The sequence below is a fragment of the Tenrec ecaudatus genome, chromosome 5 (assembly GCF_050624435.1).
Source record: "Tenrec ecaudatus isolate mTenEca1 chromosome 5, mTenEca1.hap1, whole genome shotgun sequence".
NCBI classification, from domain to species: domain Eukaryota; kingdom Metazoa; phylum Chordata; class Mammalia; order Afrosoricida; family Tenrecidae; genus Tenrec; species Tenrec ecaudatus.
The window spans coordinates 29,544,062-29,565,555 of NC_134534.1; the positions used below are offsets into that span (position 1 = coordinate 29,544,062).

The 21,494-nt window shown below is 43.0% G+C and overlaps 1 protein-coding gene across 1 annotated transcript in view; it reads right to left on the minus strand.

Annotated features, from left to right (window-relative positions):
- The window catches only part of TRHR (thyrotropin releasing hormone receptor), a 37,875-nt gene extending 20,368 nt beyond the window's left edge, over nt 1-17,507 (minus strand). Inside the window, exon 1 of the mRNA XM_075550590.1 lies at nt 16,719-17,507. Within this exon, the coding sequence (XP_075406705.1) occupies nt 16,719-17,507 (789 nt within the window). The remainder of the gene's footprint in view (nt 1-16,718) is intronic.
- Between the last annotated feature and the right edge of the window lie 3,987 nt (nt 17,508-21,494).

Below are 21,494 nucleotides of genomic sequence, written 5' to 3' on the forward strand. Positions count from 1 at the left end.
AAAGTGTAAAGATCCCACTGTGAAATTAATATGATCTATGACTTGCCATCATACAGTTTATTCTTATGATGAGTGGGACAGGATGCTATTAACTCTACCTGTCATCTCCCTCTCCTATGCTCATGAGAAACTGCCATGCCCCCGCCCCTGCTGTCTATGCCCCCTGCTGCTGCGAGATCCCTCATCAGTATCAGTCATTTTTCGACTACTTCATTCAGAAAATAGAGGTCAGCTTATAAGAACCCGGCATCTCCTACCGCATAGCCTAAAAAGTATCTACAACCAGGCCATTTTAGCCTTCCTCTTTTATCTCTTTCACTCCTTCTTTTATTCACTCATTAGTTCATTTATTTGACAAACATTTATCGAACACTTTTATGTGACAGAGGCCATGTTAGAGGTGGTGGAGGAGTCAATGAATTGGATGCTGACAGGGACAGAAAAAGGTGCTAATTACTTTGTGGACATTTCCTATTGTATCCCTTTGGCTGCCTCAGGGACCTCAATCTGTCAATGAGGCTTGATTGAATCCACCAATCATTCCTCCCACTATTTTAACTCTTTCCCGTCACTTTGTAAACACTCTCAGATTTATTCGATATCAATAAGCACAATAAGACAAGCCCACCCTGCTTTCTTGCTACTGTTCTATCTCATAATCAAGCTTGCTAAGAACATTTTTCTGCTTTTATTGTCTCATTTAGTTTTCTCGTTTTCCCATCCAGTCATTCATTATCCCAGGAAATCTCGTTTATTTTCACAAAGTGTTATGGAATCAACATTCTCACAAGTTACTAATGCACTCCTTTGTGGGTGTTTTTATCTCTACTGACCTCTTCGAAGACTCTTCTCTTTGGGTACCTAGAGCTCTACTCTTTGATGGTGTAGGGGGTTGTGTATGGGGCTGCTAACTGCCAACCGAGGCTTTCAACAGCCAGGAATGCACAGGGACACTTCCCCTCTGTCACATGCGATCACGAGGAGTTATATACAATCCACTCGAGGGCAGTAAGCTGCTGATTTAAATCTGAGCCTCTCCTTTCCTGCATCTTTATCTTCTACAATGACTAGCTACTCTAGGCTTCTTTCAGAATTCTAAAAAATTTCTTTCCAGAGATCCCCTCCTCTCTAGTGTTTTCAACCATCCATCCGTCTTTATATCTGACCATGTGCTTATATTTTATAGACATTCCCAAACAACATGAGCAGAACAGAACTAACCAGCCTCAAGAAACAAAACAAAACCCCAGCCAGAGATTGTAACTCTTTATGGAGCAGAGAGTCTCACCTTCTGTTGGTAGGTTTCAGCTACCACCCTTCAGTCTGTAGTCCAGCACCTTATCTCAAAGCCCTTTTAAGATCCTCAGCCGCTGGGATCAGGTCTTGCACTCTGAGTCCTCACATAGGTGATCAATGCTACCGGAGTAAAACTAACAGTGCCGCTGTTGCTAGGGGCCATTGAGCTCATTTTGACTCCCAGCAATCCCATGGGGGTAGTGTAGAACTGTCTCATAGTTTTCTAGGCTAAAATCTTTATGGGAGCAGAATATCAGGTAGTTTTCCTGCAGTCATTCAGTGGGTTTGAACCACCAACCTTTTAGTTAGAAGATGAGGTCTTAATTGTTGTGCCACTAGGGTGCGACATTAATATCAACATTAATCATAACAGCTAACATATGTTATTTCCTGTTTTTAGGCACGATGGGAAGTATTTTATGTGAATTTTTTTGCATCAAATACTAATAACTACTTTGTGAAATAGGTACTATTAGTATCATTCCTTTTACCGATACATAAACGGAGACTCGAAATTATAAATTAACTTGCTAGGTCATATCGTAACCAGCTGAATCTCATTGTGTGATGTCATATTTCAGAATGCAGGCTTTCAACTGTCAAACCACATTCTCAATAATGGTTCAAGTGAGTCATTTGGATCCTCTCTTTGCTTTCTGTCCATCTAGTCACTTGAAGGATGGCTTCTACACGACATTTACTAATTTCTTATGCAATCCCCACTGCTGTATTTTAGCACGAATTCTTTACAGACCTTGCAGATTATTTTGCCCATCTGGCTGTAGCATCTTTAGTGCTGGTCTTGGTCCAACTCTTGGCCTACACAATTGTAGACTGAGTAATCGTCCTCAAACATACATTGGATTACTTCTCTCCTTATAATCGTCCAGCGACTTATCAAACCAGTACGCTTTACAACAGTGTCCAACTGGATTAAGCTTCTGGTGAATCTTCTCTGGTCATAGCTGAGGGATGTGAATTGCCCTGTGATCTTTCAGAGAGCATTGTAAAGTCAATTATGGCCGATGTCGTTAAGTGTAATATCATATCATTTAATCTTCCTTTTGGGCTTACAGTTGTTTCATTTAAAAAGGAGAAATGCACATGGATTGAGTCCTTTGTAAATCCACTCTCCCCAAGGATGAGAATAACTTTGCTATCGTGCAGCCTGCATTGGAAATGGATCATTGCAGATGTAATTAGATCACATTTAGATGTGATTAAACTTGTTCTGGTTTTTAATATTTTCTGCTTTCTTTCCATTGAGGTTTCTTTCTGTTTTACTTTGTTACGGTTGTTAATATTTTTGTTTTAATGCTTTTCTGTATATGAACTCCAAGATAGGTATCTCTTTAGCGATGGTGTCTGGATTAATGGTTCCTTGTGGGTATGGCAGGAACCATTTTTTGGAGGAGGTGGGGATGGTGGGGGATGGGGAACTAACAACGATGAGTACAAGAATGAAGAAAATGTTCAAAAACTGATTGCGGTCATTGCTCAACTATTCTTGCTGTGTCTGAACCACTGATCTGTATGATATGTGAATTTCAGGCCAATAAATCTTTTTTGTGTGGGGGTGGGGGAATGTCCTAGTCCCTCTACAAGCTAGATGAAGACTATCTTTTGGTTACATCCTACCTCTCACAGTTCATCATTTTGTTGCCTGCTATAATAATCATCATGGGAGTACTAGTGGTTCAGTGGCTTAAATGAGGGATTGCAAACTACAAGACCAGTGGTTCAAGTCAGCCAGCTGCTCCATGGGAGAAAGACGAGGCTTTCTGCTTGACGGTAGTTAGTTTGAGTTCATTTTAATCATCATCTACTCACATTTCCCTGGACGGATCTTGTTATTCTGAAACTCTGACCTTCACTGCCTGAACCAATTCAACTTCCCTTTTACCCTATACAATTCAAGGTTTAATTTAGGAAACATCTTTTCCAGAAAGTCTTTCTGTTACTCATTTCTCCCCAGGTCACCTGGGTCAGAGATAAAAAAGCATGTGAATCTGTGGTTTTTTGCTCTGACAGCACATTCCTTTATAACCTTAATTACCAGTGGCTTATCAGTTTTCCCTGAAAGACTAAACTTCTTTGACTAGGGACACTGTCTTGTTCGTTTTGTTTTCTAGTGTCTAACACACGAATGTTGTACAGGTTTTAAATAAGTGTGGGTGAGTTGATATAAATCTATCTTAAACATGTACTCCAAACCAAAAAAACCAATTCACTACCATTCAGTTGATGCCAACTCGTAGAACCCTGTATATACCAGGAGGCTTCAAAAAGGTCATGATCAAAAAGGACTGATAATTCAAAATTGATAAATCATTTTAAAATAATAATAAAATCACACATAATAATGAAACATTTCCATAAACTTTTGGAATCCCTCTTATATAATCTTTTCCTCAATCTCACTATTTTCTCACTTTACTAATTCAGTGGAAGGAATTATAGCTCTTTATCTAGGCTATCTTTAAGTCCAGGATAGGGCTTCACTGTACGCTACAGCTGATTTACAAAAACGATTGACTGATTACTCTGAACTCTTTCAAAAAGATGTCTGATTGATTTAAAAGAGAAATTTCTAGAGGGCCACCCTAGCATTTTATGTTCCCCCAGTGAAACATTTCTCCCATAAATTCACCCCAAATCTGAACCTATCCTGTCTTTACTGGTGGCGAAGATATGTAAATGCTTGCTGCTGTTCGCCACCACCCCCACTCAATTTTAGCCACCATCCAATTCTTCTGGAAGAACAAGCCTTCAGATATTCGACAAGAAGCATCAGTCACAAAACGAGGATTCTTCCAGAGAGAACATGGCAAGGTGGTATCCTGCACATTGGCAGAGGCTGGAGCCCGTGACTTTACAAATCATCTTGGAAATCCATTGGGTGCCTGCCTTTGCCCTCTCTCTCTCTCCAGTGGTGCCTCCTCTCCCGGAGTCACTTCCTGATTTGCTACAGGAAGAGCTACTGCCTGCAGAAAATATACTGACCTCTCCCATAGCTGTAAATCCCTCCAAGCGCAAGCAACAGAGCCAGAGTGGAGAGCCACAGGGCATTTTACTTGTTTGCAGCTACTATACAACAATTACCTCCAGGCCAATCTAGCGGAGGGGTTAGCGCAAAGTCGCCAGTGTTTAGAAAAGCTGCAGTATTTTTATTTCAGCTAAGTATGTCTATTGGGTATTGGACACTATTGATCCCAGTTTGTATGCATAGGTACTCATACTTGGCCCTATTTAATGTCCACAGTTAATTTCATTTGTAATTTTGCATTTATCCCGGTTCTCATCTGCTTCCTAAGCAGCATCAGAGCTGTGGGTGACTCTCGTGCTGAGATCATGACTTCTTAGCTTTAAATAAATCCACTGATTATGAATTTTTAATTGTAACTCATTATTCTCTCTTCAGCTCAATTTTTCTTCTTTGTTTTCCTAAAATGGATCCTTGGTTCATACTTCCAAGAAATGGGCCTTGTAATTTATTTTTTGTTAAGGTTTATAATAATCCCATCCCGTGAAAGCCTCTGAAGGTCAGTGGTAGGCATGCCATGTCTTCTAATATTATACTATTCACTTTTAATGGGATACATTTCCAATTCCTAAATACAGCTTCTTGTTTTTCATTTCTGTGGTAATACACACAGTACATAAAACTTACTAGTGCGATCCTTTTCCAGAATAATTCAGGGCCATTTCATCCCTGCCCCGTGTTGTGTGACTGCTGTCTTTATCTCATTCCAGAATGTTTTTCATCACCCCAAATGGAAAGTCTGTACCAATTAAACAGCTTGGTTTTAAACTGAACCATATCTAAAACATCTCCCTATCAGCATATCTTTCAACAACTCTACCATTTTGAGGCTCCTAAAAAATCATATTTGACTTTTCCATTTTATCTTTTATACTGAGCATGTATTCGTTTAAAATTCATTAATATGTCCCTAGCATCACATAAGAACAGGGACAAAAGAATGACTAGAACAATGTCCCTGCCATTGTGTAATATATAATCTAGCAGGGCTATCAGACATTGGAAAGAAATATTACAGCAATGGGATGTTGGATAGATGAAAAAGAAAATGATATAGAGGGAGGAAGAAACATGAACCCCAGACAGTGGAGGTCAGGCAAGCTTGCTCTGAGGGGTGAGCTATGGGAGGGTGGCTGGGAAATTGGAAGTCCAGGTAAGAAGCGCGCTTAGGCCGAGGGCAGGATACACAAAGGGCAGGAAGGATGATGATAGCGTGTGGCCAGTTACACCCGACAGACTGAAACCTGTAAGAAGGGGAGATGGAAGCTTCTGGGGTAGACCAAGGAGATGATCTAATGTTCATTTTGGAGAAGATTACTTGGTAGTATTCCAGGGGATAAATAGGAAGAGGGTAATGAAGAATTAAGGCTTTATTTAAAAGCCTTTTAAACAGTTCAGTGAAACAAGGATATTAGCCTATCCTACAATACAAAATGTGAAGGCAGAAATGAGGCTATGAGTAAAAATTATCCATTACCAAGCATTTCCTCACAGAAACCCTAGGATTGGATACTATTAGAATTTCATTTTATATATACACAGATGACGTACCAAGAACTAAAACATTAATATAGCCAAAGTTACAAAGATGAAAAGTAGCGTAAAAATCATATATCTAAAGTTACCAAGATAAAAAAGATATAAACTGGATTTGAATTTATAGCTTTATGATGCCAGTGCTCCTGCCTTCCAGTATAAATTCAGTAGATGGTCTTCTTGATCTCGCCAGAGCCCAAGCTACATGGCCGATTATGGTGGAAAGATCTGGAAGTGCCAAGAAGAGGAAGTGCCAAGAGGAGGGAGGGCAAGGATTGCAAGTGGGAAGGGACTGCATGAGCAAAGCCTGAAGGAGTGAATGAGCTCCACAGGTCTAACTGCAGAGAAAAACAATACATGTAGGCAAGACCCTCCTTTCTTTGAATTCCTTCTCATTTTCAATACCACCATCACCTGAACACTTATCCTACCTATGAATCTGCGGATCCCTTTTGAAAACTGTCTTCTTATCTGCCAAATCAGGTGCTAAGTCTTTCTCACCTGCATTCTTTTTGTTGTTGTTTTGTGAAACTAAAAACAAGAAGAAAAAAAACCCAAACTCACTGTCATCCAGTCAATTCTGACTCATAGTGACTTACAGGAATAGAGTAGAACCCCCCCACCCCCCGAGATTTTCTAAGTCTGAATCTTTCCAGGAATAGAAAGCTCCATCCTTCTCCCATTGAGCTGGTTTGAACTACTGACTTGGCTGTTCGCAGTCCAACTTGTAACCAACTATGCCACAAAGACTCCTTCTGTTCTGGGTGCTATTCAGTTTGGTTCTGACTCATAGTGTGACTCTACATACAATGGAACAAAACACTGCCTGGTCCTATGCCATCCTTTCAACCCCTAGCATGCTTGGGCCACTGTGTCAATCCATTTCACCAAGGGTCCCTTCTTTATCATGCCCTTCTATTTTACCAAGCATGGTGTACTTTTCCAGTGACCAGTCTCTCCTGATAACACGATAATATGTCTAAAGTACATGAGATAAAATCTTGCCATCTTCAAGTCTAAGGAGCTTTCTAGTTGTACTTCTTCCATGACAGATCTGTATGTTCTTGTGGCACTTTATGGTCCTTTCCATGGTATTCCCTAGCACCGTAACTCATGTGCATAACCTTCTTTATTCAATGCCCTTTCACAACCAGCCCAAATTCAAGCTTGCCTTCCTTTGTGCCTAGATTGCTGTAAAAGTTGCATTTTCTCTCCCCAGTTTTGTATTCGCTCCTTAATACACTTTTATAGTTCCCAAGAGGCAAATTCTATTTGTCACTATGCCGGTCAAAAGCCTACAGTGGCTTCTGAGTGCCTTCGAATTCATTTCAGCCACCGTCAGATACAATGGTACAATGGGCCTTCCATGGTTTTGTCTGGGCTCAGCTTGGTTACAAATGGTGGCTTCTGTTGGTTTGACAGTCTTCTTGGTTTTCATATTGACCTCCAGAATGCCTACTCTGTTTGCAATACCAGTTTAGAAACAGTAATCATTAATTTCTTGTTGCTGCTTCTGTGAACTATAGAGTTTAATCATGTATTTTCTGATCTCTGTTCAGTGTCTATCTTTCCTATTGTGGGGGAAGTTCCAACAAGGTAGTTACTATTGTTGGCTGTCAGGACACCACCTGGCATGTAATTGGTGCTCAATAAATGTTTATTGAACTAAGAGTGGAGAAAAACAGCCAGAAAAGTAATAAAGGGTCAGACTTTAGAGGTCTTTGAAAGCCCAGCTCAGGAGACTGAATGTGTTTCTTTTACAATAAGATGAGGCGCAAGTTGCTTGAGGCAAATTGGCCACAGAAGGGTGCTTAGAGGCTCTCCTTCTCATCCCTATCAGCCTGAAATATTCTTCTTCTTTCCTCTATTGGAATCTCTCTGCCTCCTTGTGCATTCTTTCTAACACAGTGCTCCTTGTGGAGGAATTTCCAAGATTCATTGTTTGGAAGGGAGACGCTTTCCTATAAAGTTATATCTTAACCATTATGCTTGGCCACTGTAGAACTGAAGAGGAATCCAATAAAAGACAAAAGAGAAGGGTGTGGCAGAAAGAAGTGATCATTTCTTAGAGTAAGAGGAGCAAACCAGTATTGGACATGCATGCAATTGACTCTGAAATGAGGAAGGAGTTCTGGATTGCAGTATTTATAAATTGCTGTGGTGTAAGGATTTCACCCATGGTCAATTTTAAGTAGCCCATGCCATGTCACTGAACACTAAGTTAGAAATGCTAACAACCAAGTCTGTACATGGCGGCCACATACCACTATATACTCGTGTACGCATTTTGTGGCGCCTACCACATCGCACTTCTAAGGGCACGGGGTATATGTACCCAGCCTCCCTGTCAAGCACGTTAGTGTGAGTGAGAAAGCAAGCTCGCAAATAAGCTCCAGAAGGATGACTAAGCCACAAGTAAATACAAAGCACTGCGGAGACATGGGCAGAGCATCTAGCATGTTCAGTCAGTCGCTAGGCAGGCCACTATAGAAGTCGGCCTGAAAATGCAGGGCATGGCACTGGGTGGAGGCACATTAGATCTGAGACTTGAAAGATAATTGGGAGTTTGTCTGAAGGGTGATCCACATGAAAGAACATAGCATGCTTCGAGAACAACAGATATGTCAGTATCTGAGCATGATGCGCGAGTTCAAAAAGCCACAAGAGATGAAACTGAAAAGATGGGAAGCAGATATGAGCTCATTTGTGATGCTAAGGAGTTTAAACCCTGGGCCTTGGTGAGCTATCACATCATTTTAATCACAGAGGTCCCTGAGCGACGTTCAGAATGAATTGGATGGAAGTGGAATGCCTGCTGAAATTAAGCAAGTGGGAAGAGGTGACCCCAGGACCGTGGAAGCATGAGAGGAGAACTAGGTAGGATATGCAAGGGAGGAACTCAGATCACTGGGACTTGACGAGTGCTTAGACTTGAGGACTTATGCAAGAAAGATATTTAGAAGGATTGCTGGTTATCTGGCCTGGAATTCTAAGAAAGGAAATCAATGAGGAGGGAGAGAGTTCGGAGGGGAGAGAATGCTCTCACCTTTGGACAGGTAAGGTTTACATGAGGTCCAAAAGGCATGTGTGAGTCAAGAGAGATCTTTGCTGGAGCCGCATACTGGAGATGCAAAGGGCTATAGGTGGTTGTTTGAACCAGATGTATGGATGAGAGTAGAGGAGCCCTGGTGGTGTGGTGGTTACGCATTGGGCTGCTAACCATAAGGTCAGTGGTTTGAAACCAGCAGTCACTCCATGTTAGAAAGATGGGGCTTTCTACTCCCATAAGAGTTCGTCTCAGAAACTCACAAGGGGCAGTTCTACCCTGTCCTAGCGGGTTACTATGAATGAATGAGTTATGAATAAGAGTAGGAGGTGGGGGGGCAGATGACAGGACTATGAAGTCAGGAGTAGTAAAACCACAATTTGGTTGAGAGACCACTCACTGGACAATGTTCTTACTTCCACTCCAACAATCCTAGACCAGTACAGGTCCAGTTACCTCTGCCCTACTTCACTGTTCCTCTAAAATACCCTACATTTTCCTTTTCTCTGTCTCCCTTTTGCTGTTTTTAGACGTTCTGCCCATGTCTAAAGCCCAACTCAAACCTCATGGATCCTATAGGGTCTTCCTCCATCCTCCCTCATATGGCTTCAGCCTCTCTTTCTTCCATGCCGCTGCAGCCTCGAGCGTAAAACATAACGTGCTGCTCAGGGTTATCTGTGAACATGTCCACCACTGAGTTTCTTGAAGGTGAAGATATTTTCCTGATATACTCCTGTAGTCTCCACATCTGAGCAATGCTAAGCGCTTTAATTGTGGAAGATATTAGAAAAATTTTTGTCATCGATAATCCAGTGTAACTTTATAGTTTTTACCCTTCCCTCAATTCATAAACAGAAAGAAATGAAGTTATGGCCCCGTGTTCATGTATCTGTTACTTGGGATATCTGTTTTCAGTTTGAAGAATTCGTGAGAGGCAGCATAAGGTATATAAAAAAGTATCAAGTAGTATTTCTTTTTATTCCCCTCCCCACTAATTTGTGAAATTTTTTATTTCTGTTCTGTTGCTTTGTGTCCATTAATTTTCCTTGCCTCGTTACATTCTCATCTTTGTGCTTTAGAAAAAATAGTTTTATTGGCATGTATTCCATGTGTCATGCATATTAATCATTCCATTATCTTAAGAAGAGTTCTATAATCATCAGCCCAATCAATAGAATCAAGGAGTTTTTCCAGTGTAGCTAATTTTTAAGTATCATATGTGTGTGTGGCCAGACTGAGAAACCTGTAGCAATAATCAAATACTGGACATATCATTACTCATAACTGGTGAAGTTATGGTTCAAAGCTGCAGCTGTGAAATTGGGAATAAACAATGCATTTTTATTTAAGCTAAGAGATGCCAAGCAGGGAGTGGCAGGGGATTTTCACTCCATCAACTCATGGGACATGCTTAAAAATTTCCTTTTACAGGATACAAATAAAAAACTAAAAAGCCGTATTTTAATATAAAAATAACATGACAGAAATACGTCACTACCTGTGTGGTAAGTGACACATTTTAAATCCAGTCTAGAACTCTTTTAAACTACTAAGAATCTAGTTCAAGCCAGATAATCAGAACACCCCAAACAATCACCCCTTAACAATGGGAGCTGGACCTGAAAAAGCACTGTGAAAACCAGTTCAGGAAAGTGGAGAAACCTCGGACTTAGGCCTCCTGGTGAAGACCTTAGCTTCATTCGCTTGTTTTGTAAGGTCAATTGTAGACTCGGCTGTCGTGAGTCAGTATGCTGTTGGGCAAGTGCTCTCTCAGCTGCTGCTGGCACTGGCAGTTACCAAGTGATACAATCCAAGATGCTTTCTGTTTCGGAATGCCAACCGTGCTTCCTGACAGTCCACCATCAGGCCTTCATTCATGTGTGCCCTCAAAGGTATCCGTGTTTCAAAGCCCAAACTCCTGGCCATGGAGTCCATTCCCACCCACAGAGATCCGCGAGAAGCCTGGTGGCATAGCGGTTACTCTTGGGCTGTGATCTGCAGGGTCAGCAGTTCGAAACCTTCTCGGCCAGAGAGCCCCACTGGAGAAAGGCCAGGGGGTTTTCTACTGTCCTAAAACAATCAGCCTTGGAAACTCACAGGGTCAGAGAAGTTTGCTATGTGGAGCCTTCGTTAAGACGTTTTTTTGTTTTTTTTTAAATTAAATAGTATAGGAAACAGATGGTGGAAGACGACAGCAGAGAGGAGACACTGTGTTTATGCTATTTCTTACTCTGAGCGCTCTCAATGCCCTTGTGGTTGGAAGGTGACCAGATACCCTGCAGGGCAGAGTCGAACCGCCCTGGAGGGTGTCCTAGGCTGTAGTCTTGAAGGGAGCCAAGGACTGGGGTTTCCTCTTGCAGAAATGCAGGTAGATCCAAACCATCTACTTTTTGGTTTGCCCAGTGGTTACCAACTGCTTACCACTTCTCTGTTTGGGGCTTCTTCATGACCCCCAAAGGCATTGTGTTACTGGGAGAGAGAGATTGAGGGAAGGGGGGCCAGGGGAAGGGGTGGGCACCAGAGAGTCATTGATTGAGGACAAGAGCGACAGACAGTAGCTGAGTGGACATGTTGGAAGAGAACACAGATTAATCTTATCAGATGCCTCTCATTTGATTCTTACAAGTCCTTCTAGAAAGGTCTTGTCCTTTTCATTTTACTGAAGAGAAAACTGAGGTTCAGAGAAACTAACTTAAAATCCTTGTCGACTTGTGCTCTCTGCTTTCTCTTTGAGAATTCGGTTCAACGTTTAGTGCAAATGAAAAGTAGCATACGGAATCATTTATTTGTGTGTGGGTGTGCAAAGTCTATAGAGAAAGAGACTAAAATTCCACTGAAAATAATCAAGTGGAAACAAAGAAAAGAGAATATAACAAAATGTTATTAATTGGGGGTCTTTGAACGTTGGCTCCAAACTCACTGCTAACAAGGCGATGCCAATTCCCAGTGAGCTGGGAGGATGGGTGGAACTATTGCTGGGTTTCTGAGACTCTGGCTCGGGATGGGAGTAGAAAGCCTGTCTCCTGTGAAGCAGCTGGTGGTGGTTTTGAACTGCTGCCCTCGAGGCTAGTGATCCAACAAGGAATTAGGACACCATCAGGACTCCTTGGAGGGGTAGGTAAGGGGCACCTTTTCTTCTGGGAATTTCCATTCTCTGTAAGGCACACTGTCATTTTCATAACAACAGCAGCAATAACAACAGGCAAACATGACTTTGAAAAGGAAAACTACTTTTGTTTCTTTGGCTACATTGCTTCCAGGAAGGTAGCTGCCTTTAAACATTTTATGGAAACAAAGACTGACTTGGCTTTGAAGCCCTGATGAGTCGAGGAAAGCCCATGACTAAAACTTGGCAGTAAACTCTCCCAGCTCCTGTTTCACTCCTATCACCCAGTTCTCCCGCCAGCTAAACTGTAAGAAGAGACTACACATCCATGACTCAACTGGAAGGAAAGCGCTAGCCTCATTGTCGAGCACATTCTAAAGCCCTGCAGCCCACAGAGAGCAGCATCTTTTCTCAAGTAAATCTTTGAATTGGATGCTTTCATCCACATTGTAGACCTTTCCCATGGTTTTCAGGTTTTCCCGTGTCTCCCAAATACGAGATGACCTAATCTCTCCCTGAGAAATAGACAATCAAGAGTAGAGATCTTTCATGTACAGGATGCTGAACATCTGAATTGATTGAATGCGGGCACTCTGGGTATTGTGAAAAGAGAGCTGAAGTGTAATGCTGTTCCCAATATCAAAATGAGTTGTAAAGCAAACGAATTTGTCAATCTTGATGGCAGGGGGTTCAGTTATATCCATAAGCCATAAGTCCTGGTGACATAGTGATTAAGCGCTTGACTGTTAACCAATAGGTCAGCAGTTCAAACCCACCAGCTTCTGGGAGGGAAAAATATGTGGTAGTCTACTTCTGTAAAAAAATCTTTAAATAAAATATCAAGGGTTCATGAGGGAGGGTGTGGGGAGGGGGGAATGAGCTGATACCCAAGGGCTCAAGTAGAAAGACAATGTTCAGAAAATGATGATGGCAACATATGTACAAATGTGCTCAACACAGTGGATGGATGGATGGATTGTGATAAGAACTGCAAGAGTCCCCAAGTAAAATGATTTGGGGAAAAAAAGTTAGTTGATCATATCTTTTTTTTTTTTTGGTCTATGCCATTCAAAGTCACTAGTTTGAGTAATTATTTCATTAGATTTGTCTAATCTTTAGATAGTTTCCTAAAATGTAATTGAAGTGCTGAGTAACGGGGGGAGGGGAATTCTGGCTGGTTTTCTGCATAAAGGATGTACATTAAATGAACAAACACACAAACAGGCAAACTACAACCCTCATTTACGCTTTACATAAAATTAACTTTTATTCCTTTTCTAAAACATAGCTTTTTCTGCTGTCTCCATCTGGTGTTGATAACTGGGTAAGAAAGATCTGGCTCAGACAGGGTATTTATTAAAATGCAAATGAAGCTTGCCTGAAAGAAAAAAATTAAAAGAGGCAGGGGAAATATTAAAATAAACGCCCCTGGGATACAGGAGGTGGAGGGCTGAACCTTTGGGAAAGTGGAGCACTGACCCATTCTAGAAAAGGGAAAAGCGAGGCAAACGTCATGGATTCCGGGCTGCGCTGGCTCCCCCTGCAGGTCTCAGGGCCATTCATCAGAGCCCCAGGGTCTCCTGTCTGAGAACCTGGCTGAGCCTCAGAGGCCCGGGTCCTGTTTAATTGTTCCTCTCTGCTTTCTCTCTGTCCAAAATGTTCGCCTCTCTCTCTCCTTTGAAACACATCTCTGATTTACAACTTAATTTAGATCGCCCAGCTAGAGGATGCTACCCCTGCCTGTCTGATTCACCACCAGCAACCTACAGAGTGCTCTCTTTGCCCACAGTATCCGGCCCTTCAAATGTGCACGGTACCCTTCTACTCATCACCAAACACTCCTGCATCGCGTTGTCATTGCTGATCTCAGCTCACTGCTCGTAATCCTCACTGTTTCTAAATTAAGTCCAACTTCTTCCTCTGCCTGATAACGAGGGTCGTCTGTCTCTTTGCCTCCTTCTGTTTCCTCCCACCCCTCGCTGTCAGACGCACGTCTATGCACTTCCGTCTCACCTTCGCTCTCCCCTCCAATGTATCACTCCTCAGTCTACCGAGTCACCCCATCTCCTAGCAATCCCACTGGAAGCGCGCTTCTTGCCCCTCCGCCGCTGGGCTCCTTTCTACCAGGATGCCTGGTCCTTTTCGTGTGGCCTAATCTCCCTCTTCACCTTTTCTTTCCCGGTTATCCCTCTCGTTCTAAAGCTTCTTCAAAAGCTGCCTCTTCTGTAGTTTCCTCTCTCGATCACAGCCCCTGAACTTGCCTTCTTTTTCTCAGCTCCCATTTGATTTATAGGCAACATATTCCTTCGACCCACTCCTAGCCATTTAGATGGCATTCTGTATTCTAAATGAGCGTGTCACTGGAAACCCGTGTTGTGCATCAGTGTCTTGAAATCGCAGGACATTTAGCATCGTGGCTTCTGAATGTTGACAAGGATGATATTGCAACCAAGCCGAATGCTTTGAATGCTCTTTCAAATGTGCTAAATGTTAAGAAGTTCTTTAGAAAACTTACAACAACATATACCCATCGATCCAACAAATGATAGTGGTTTCAATAATAAAATATATTTTCAGAACCAAAAATTTCAATTCTTCCCTTATAAGTGCCAACATATTCTCTCTATATGTATCTGCATGTATATATGCTGATTAACATTCAGATGTTAATCACCACTTCATTTATTTTAGGTGATGTTCATAAGACATTGTATTTAACCTTGTTAACAACGCTGGTTGTTGCTAGTTATCTTCCTTTTATAGATGGGAAACTAAGGGTCAGAGAACTCTGCGTATCCAAGGTCACGTAGCTTGATTGGAGCCCCAGGCTTTACCCTGCTGAGTGTTTGGAGCCAGAGTTTGATTTTCTTCCGTTACTTGGACTTTATAAGGTAGCCAGTCTCTAACAGCTTTGAAATAAGAGTATGGACATGTAACATAATTAACAATTTAAAACACATGGTTCATACTGATAAGTACGAAAGGATGTTCATTGAAAAAAAGGACGTTACATCAGGTGGATGGATTTTTAGAATTCATAACAAGAATATGAATTGTAGTCTAATGAATGAATTTACTCCTTGACCTTCCTTGTTGCAGATATTTGGTCACTAATTGAGGTGTATGTATTCTTGACTCTCTCATTGTGTTTGCTAATATTTGTCTTGGCAAATGATCAACAGCTCTCTCTGAATTTCCATGAATGAAGTTTTGAGTAACAGGTAGCCAAAGAGGCCTTCTCTCAGTAGCAACCACAGCTGGACATACAGCAATAGACATAGAAGAGCTGGCAACAGTTCATCAGGTTGTCTGTTTCTATCATATAAGCATTTTCAATAACACATCATACACACCCACTATCACAGTAACAGTTAAACTCCTATTTATTTTTGTTAGAGTTCATTATTCATTTAATACCTACCTAAAACACCTACTCTAGTGGTGCCTTATTTCACTGCTTACCCATATGTCCAATTATAATTTTCTATATATCATGTAACCTGGAGTTCAGGAAATGATAACAATGAATATATATATATATATATATATATATATATATATATATATATATATATATATATATATATATATATATATATTCAGTACACCCTGCTTCTATCTCTGCACACAGGTAGACTTGTATTCCTTATGGGACAAAAGATGAGAAAATTCAACCCATTTGAAAGAAGCAGTATTGTTCAGTTTAAATTCTTATTTTTTAAGCTAGTATTATAAATGTTTGCCCTGCGTAGATCCTGTTCAACAAAGGAAAGAGAAATAGACCTGAAACCTAAATAAGATGTTAACTTAGGACAACTGTGTTACTACAGACAGTTGTGTACAAGATATAAAAACATCTCATTCCTGTATTGTTTTGTACACCTTATTTATAGTAAAAAAAATTGCACTTCATTCACTAGTAAAATCACGATTCAAGGATAACCCTGTGGATGTGAACTGCATTGGAAAGCAGAAAGGGATTTTCTAGCAGGAAAAAAACCCCTAGATCTTTGACAATTCCAGTTATTCTTTACATCAATTTGAGCTCAGTATTGAAATGTTTACTAGAAGGTTGCCTGAGTAAAGTGCATCTTCAGCTTCTACCTGCCAGGCTCATATTTAGGGAGACTCCGGGGATAAGAGGGAGAGGAGAGTGCTGGCATCTGTCCTTACTGAGTCTCACCCAAACCCGTCAGGGAGCCTCGCTCAGGCATGGGTGGCATCTGTGAGCAACTACAGAGTGACGAGGAAAGTTTCATCCTGGTCCTGACTGATCTCTTCTCACATTACCTTGGCTTTTTTTCCCTGTTATTCTTTAAAATATCCAGTGTTCCCTACAGAAGCCCAGCATTGTCTAAGTATTTGGATAGCATTGACCAGAAAGGCATAAACATACTAAAGATGGCATTTTTGAATTTCCTCATTTATAAATCTTTGTATTTCCCCATATCTTAATAGCCCCTGAACGGGATGCTTGCTGATGTGATATCAAAGTCCCCCCATCTATTTTTAGATTTTCAGGTGCTCTAGAGTTGAATTTCTTATGTAAAGCAGAAGCTTACGCTGTGAAACAATTTGCATGATTGAATTTTGGTTTCTCCATCAGCTTAAGTAGGGCAAAGGGAACCCATCTCAGAGGCTGACTCCGTCCCACATTTCCTCTGTGGGCTTGGAGGTATAGACCGGCTTACCTGCTTCCTTGAAGACACTGTGCTGTTGAAACATCTATTGGAGGTCTTGGCATTCACGCTCTTGTTTTGATAAGTTGAGTCATTCTTCCACGTCTTAGAGTTTTCTTTAGGAACCGGAGGGATGGGGTCTAAGAACAGGATTCTCGCTATGAGTCCATAGAGGACTGTGGCCAGGATCATTGGCACAACATAAAAGACACCGAAGTCCATGAGGTAAATGGGTGAGTAGTAATTCCTGGACACCTTGTAGCCACAGGACACCACAACAGCATCTTTGTAGGTGTTGATATTGAGGTCCAGCAAGAAGAACCAGAGCATACAGTAAACGGATGTGAAAGCCCATACGAACATGATGATCTTTTTGGCTCTCGAAAATGTGCAGATAAACTGGGCTTTGATCGGGTGACAGATCGCAATGTACCTTTCGATCGTAAAGGCGGTTATTGAACAAGAAGATGCGTTGATGCCCAAATACTGGAGATAAGTAATGCAGAGGCAGCCGACATAGCCATAGACCCAGGAGCCGTAGATACTGTCTGTTATGTTGGGGAGGCCTGCAGCCACCAGGACCATGAGATCAGCTACTGCCAGACTCACCAGGTAGCAGTTCGTGGGGGTCCTCATATGCTTGGTTCTCATGACCACCAGGACCACCATGATATTGCCCACGATGCCGAGACCACAAATAACGAGCACAAGTAAGATGGTGACCACCTGGTATTCTAAGGTCACCACGGCTCGCGGCTGAAGCTGTGTTTGGTTCATTTCACTTACTGTTTCGTTTTCCATCTTTAGTGGCTTGAAGTTTCTCTGAGACACTTGATTCTCAAAACATCTTCCATTCAGTGCCTGGCCTTTATTCTAGTGGTCTAATTCCCCCTGTGAAGAGTTGTAATCCATAGTCACTCACAGCACCACCGTTTCAGAGCAAGTCACAGTCCCTCACAGCTAACTCTCCATGCCTCTCCTTTACCCCCCCGCCCCGTTTTCTACAGTGTTCCAGGCTGACACGCACTCCTGAAAACTGCCCCCCCACACCCCGTTTATCTTTTGCTGAGCTAGAGTAGTGTGGAGCAACTGCTCTGACTAGCTCACAGTAACAAAGCCTTTCCCTCTTCAATGGAGAAAAGTGCTTAAGGAAAGAAAACAAGAAAAGCTCTCTGCTCTGAAAGGGATCCCAAAGGGGAAAAACTCAGCAATATCTGCTGACGGAAACAGAGAGACCCAGAGACCTCTTACACACTTGGGGAAGGTATAATAGAGAGGCAATAGGTACCAGGAAGAAACACCCAGCGATTCAATGATCATTGCGAATGGGAATTTAACGCTACCTCTCCTGCTCTCAGAGGGCAAGATGTCTTCATCATAAAACAGTAAGCCTTGAGTCCACAGTTCCCTAGCACCCCCTGCCCTGCATGCTCCCCCAAAGAGAACAATCCTTCTCTTACCTTTTCCTCTGTAGCTGCTTGTTTTTCTGGGTGTGGGAAGTGGGGATAGTTCCAAGTTTCCAATCCGGCAGGAAATCTCCTCCACTTTGTTTGACAGGCAGCCCACTTAGCAGTGCTCAGTCTTCAGAACTGCAGTTCCTCTCAGCCCTTTTCAGCTGATGACAGCCCATGCAGCCGCCGCAGGAGCAGCAGCAGCAGCAGCAGCAGCAGCAGCAGCAGCTAGGCTGGCAAATCATAGATCGTCCCCTAATGAGAACACACACACACACACTCACAGATGCCAGTCAGTCTTCATGGATTCCAGCTCTGCCTTCCCCTGGAAAGGTTGACTTTCTCGTGGGCTGATGATACTGTGTTCCGTGGGAGGGCTAGAAGCGTCACCAGGGGGTCTGGAAGCTGCTGATTTTGTAGTTGCTTATAATCCAAGCATTTCCACTGGAACTCCTATACCTGAGCTGCACGGAACTAGATGGACGCTACCTGTTTGATAGGACTTTGAGGGCAACAAATTCTTCCCTGCCCAGACACAGCCCTTGAAGCCTGAAATATCTGTCTGAGCCGAAATCAACTTCTGTCTCTACGAAGGAAACCCTTAGACCACTTCCCCAGGGAACCCGTAAAACTGGATCCCTGTTCTCTTACTATATGAATGGAAAATGAGTTAAAATTGATTTAAAACCATTTCAGTCATAATGTTCTGAGGCTTATAAAATTATTATTTTTAAACTATTTGAGATGAGACTATTGATTTCCACCTGTCTGTGATCCGTTAAGTTTGTTTTGCAGCGTTGGCTCTGACTCACTTACCAGAATCTCCTAACAGCTCTGCGGATGTTTCTTTCTTTTTTTATACCCACCCTCTGACCCACCAGCCACGTGTATCAGTCAACCACCTTTTGTCTCAATTTACTTCTGGGTGGACAGGTTCCCCAGCTCATCTAATCCAGTGCCCCATACCTCTGACGCTAGGGAGGGTCATCTTTTTTGCTTTGGTGGTGGTGGTGAATTCGTACATTTCAGTTGATTTTTATTTCTGTTAAACTGTCAGTTAGTAACTCTTGACACTTCTTCCTGGAAACTCAGATACATGTCTCAAACACACAGAAGACATCCAATGCTATTATTTGTCCCCTGGAATCCCTGCTTAACACACTGAGCTGCTGAGCAGAAGACTGGAGGTTGGCGTCAACCCGGAGATACCTTGAAAGAAAGATTTGGATGATCTCTTCACGAATGAGCCATGGAAACCCCTGTGTGAAGCTTAGTTCCACTCTGACACAGACAGGGTCTCCATACATTGGCCTTGACTCGATAGCCACTGGTCACTACTATAGCTCTCCCTCTAAAATTGCCTGAGCCTTCCCCAGGGACTGCGAATGGGCAGCTGCTTGACTTCTCACCCAAAGGGTGGGGTTCTAAACCCACCCAGAGGTGTCTATGGAGATGGGTCTGGCAATCTGTTTCTGAACAGTTCAGCCTGGAAATCCCCCTGGAGAAGTTCTACTCTGCGCACGCGGTGCCCCCAAGAGTGGGCATCTCACAACGACAGAGTAGTTTGTGTGAGAATCAACGGAACAGCACGAGAGGCGGACCTGTGAGAATGAATGAAGTAGCCAGGGTGTGCGTGCGGGAGGCTGGCAACATGCTGAGGAGAGCTGGTGGGAACACCGAGCTGTGAACAGTGGTCAGTGCTAGGACTGAGCAGTGCTCCCCGCTCCCCCACCCCCAAGACGTGCTGGGAATCCTAACCCTTGCAGTGGCTATAATTCCACTTGAGAGCAGGTTTTCTTTGTTATGTGGATGAGCAGCTATGACTGTCACCTGTGCCTCTTTTGAGACAGCAAGGAGAAGAAACAAGAGAGATAGGAAGCCTCGGGAAGATGACCAAGGAACAGGGGAAACACAGACTTCCCTCCAGAGCCAAGAGGGACAGAGAAACTTGTTCTAGAGGCAGTAAGTACCCTGGATTTCAACTTCTAGCTTTCTAACGTTTGAGAAAAGTGTTGTTGTGACGGCTTCCCAGGTGTGGTACTTCTGTGAAAGGACCTGAGCTCACCGCGGTAGCCGTGTTCGGAGGCAGCAGCGTCGGCAATTTCATTGGTTACAAGGAGGGGGAGGGGGTGATGAGCCAACCATCTGCTGAGTGCTGGGCCGGTTTCTAATACCGTCAGTTTTCCTTCCTGCTCTGGTTCACACTACCCTTGACTTCTCCTTCCCCGCCAACTCCACCTGGTCTCCCTAATGCGACAGAGCCCAGACTTCTAACTCTCCCCCCTGCCCCGCACTCAGCTTTGCCCATCCATTATGTCTCCTCGTCCGTCAACGGACTGCACATTCTTAAGTTGTCAAGGTTCTTGTTCTCACAAGGTAAAATTTGTTTCTAGTACTGCATATGAACCTGAACTGGGTTATAGGTATAAGTGTAAAATTAGAATGAACTTCTCATTGGGTTGAGGATTGGTTTTTTTCTTACCATCATATCTTAAATTTGAATCAACTATGGCCTTTATAGCCTTTGAGTACTTCAGTCTAGGGAGAGAGTCTGCTTTTGAAAATAGTCCTGTGGTCGCTATTGAATCAAAGGTGGTGGAGGTGGGGGGGGGTGGGTGGGTCATGGCTACACAGGGTAGATGGCAAACCCCAAACACAAAACACCTCACTTTTGGTTCTTTGGGGGTAACTGAGTTGATTTTGACTCATAACAGCCCCCTGTGGCAGAGTGGAATCGCCCAGACGGTTTCTTAGATGTTAAAGCGCCTGGTTATGTAAGGTCTCTCTCTCGGGGACTAGATTTCAGCCTCCGTCCTTGGCTCCGCGCGAGAAAGATTTCATGCCGAAGCTGGACTTGTGATCCAAGTGAATTTAATGAGAGTTCAAAGAAGCTTCAGGTTTTACACGCACCCATAGGATTTCCTTGACCATGCGGCCTGGCAGAGACTGCTCGGGGCCACGCAAGGATCTCTCCTCCCACGAAGACGCCCAGACCAGCGAGGCCCTCTCCCTTCTGGTCCCTGCCTTTTCAAAGATTCCCGGGGGAGGCGTGGTGAATGACCCCAGGTCGCTTCCATTGGCTGAATTGCAATCACCTGGCCCAGGTGGGCTGCTCCAGGTGTAATGCCCATTTGAACCCACTGGCGGGAAAATCCAGCTTTGTCCTTTGCTGGCTCTCCTGGGCATGCATCAATGGACATCCCAATTCCCTAGGCTAAGCTGCCTAACAGTTGCTAATCAAAAGGTTGATGGTTAGAACCCACGCACCCTTCTATGGGAGTTGGGTTTTGTCAACATTTTGTAAACATTTACCGTCTTGGGAACCCTGTTGTGATGT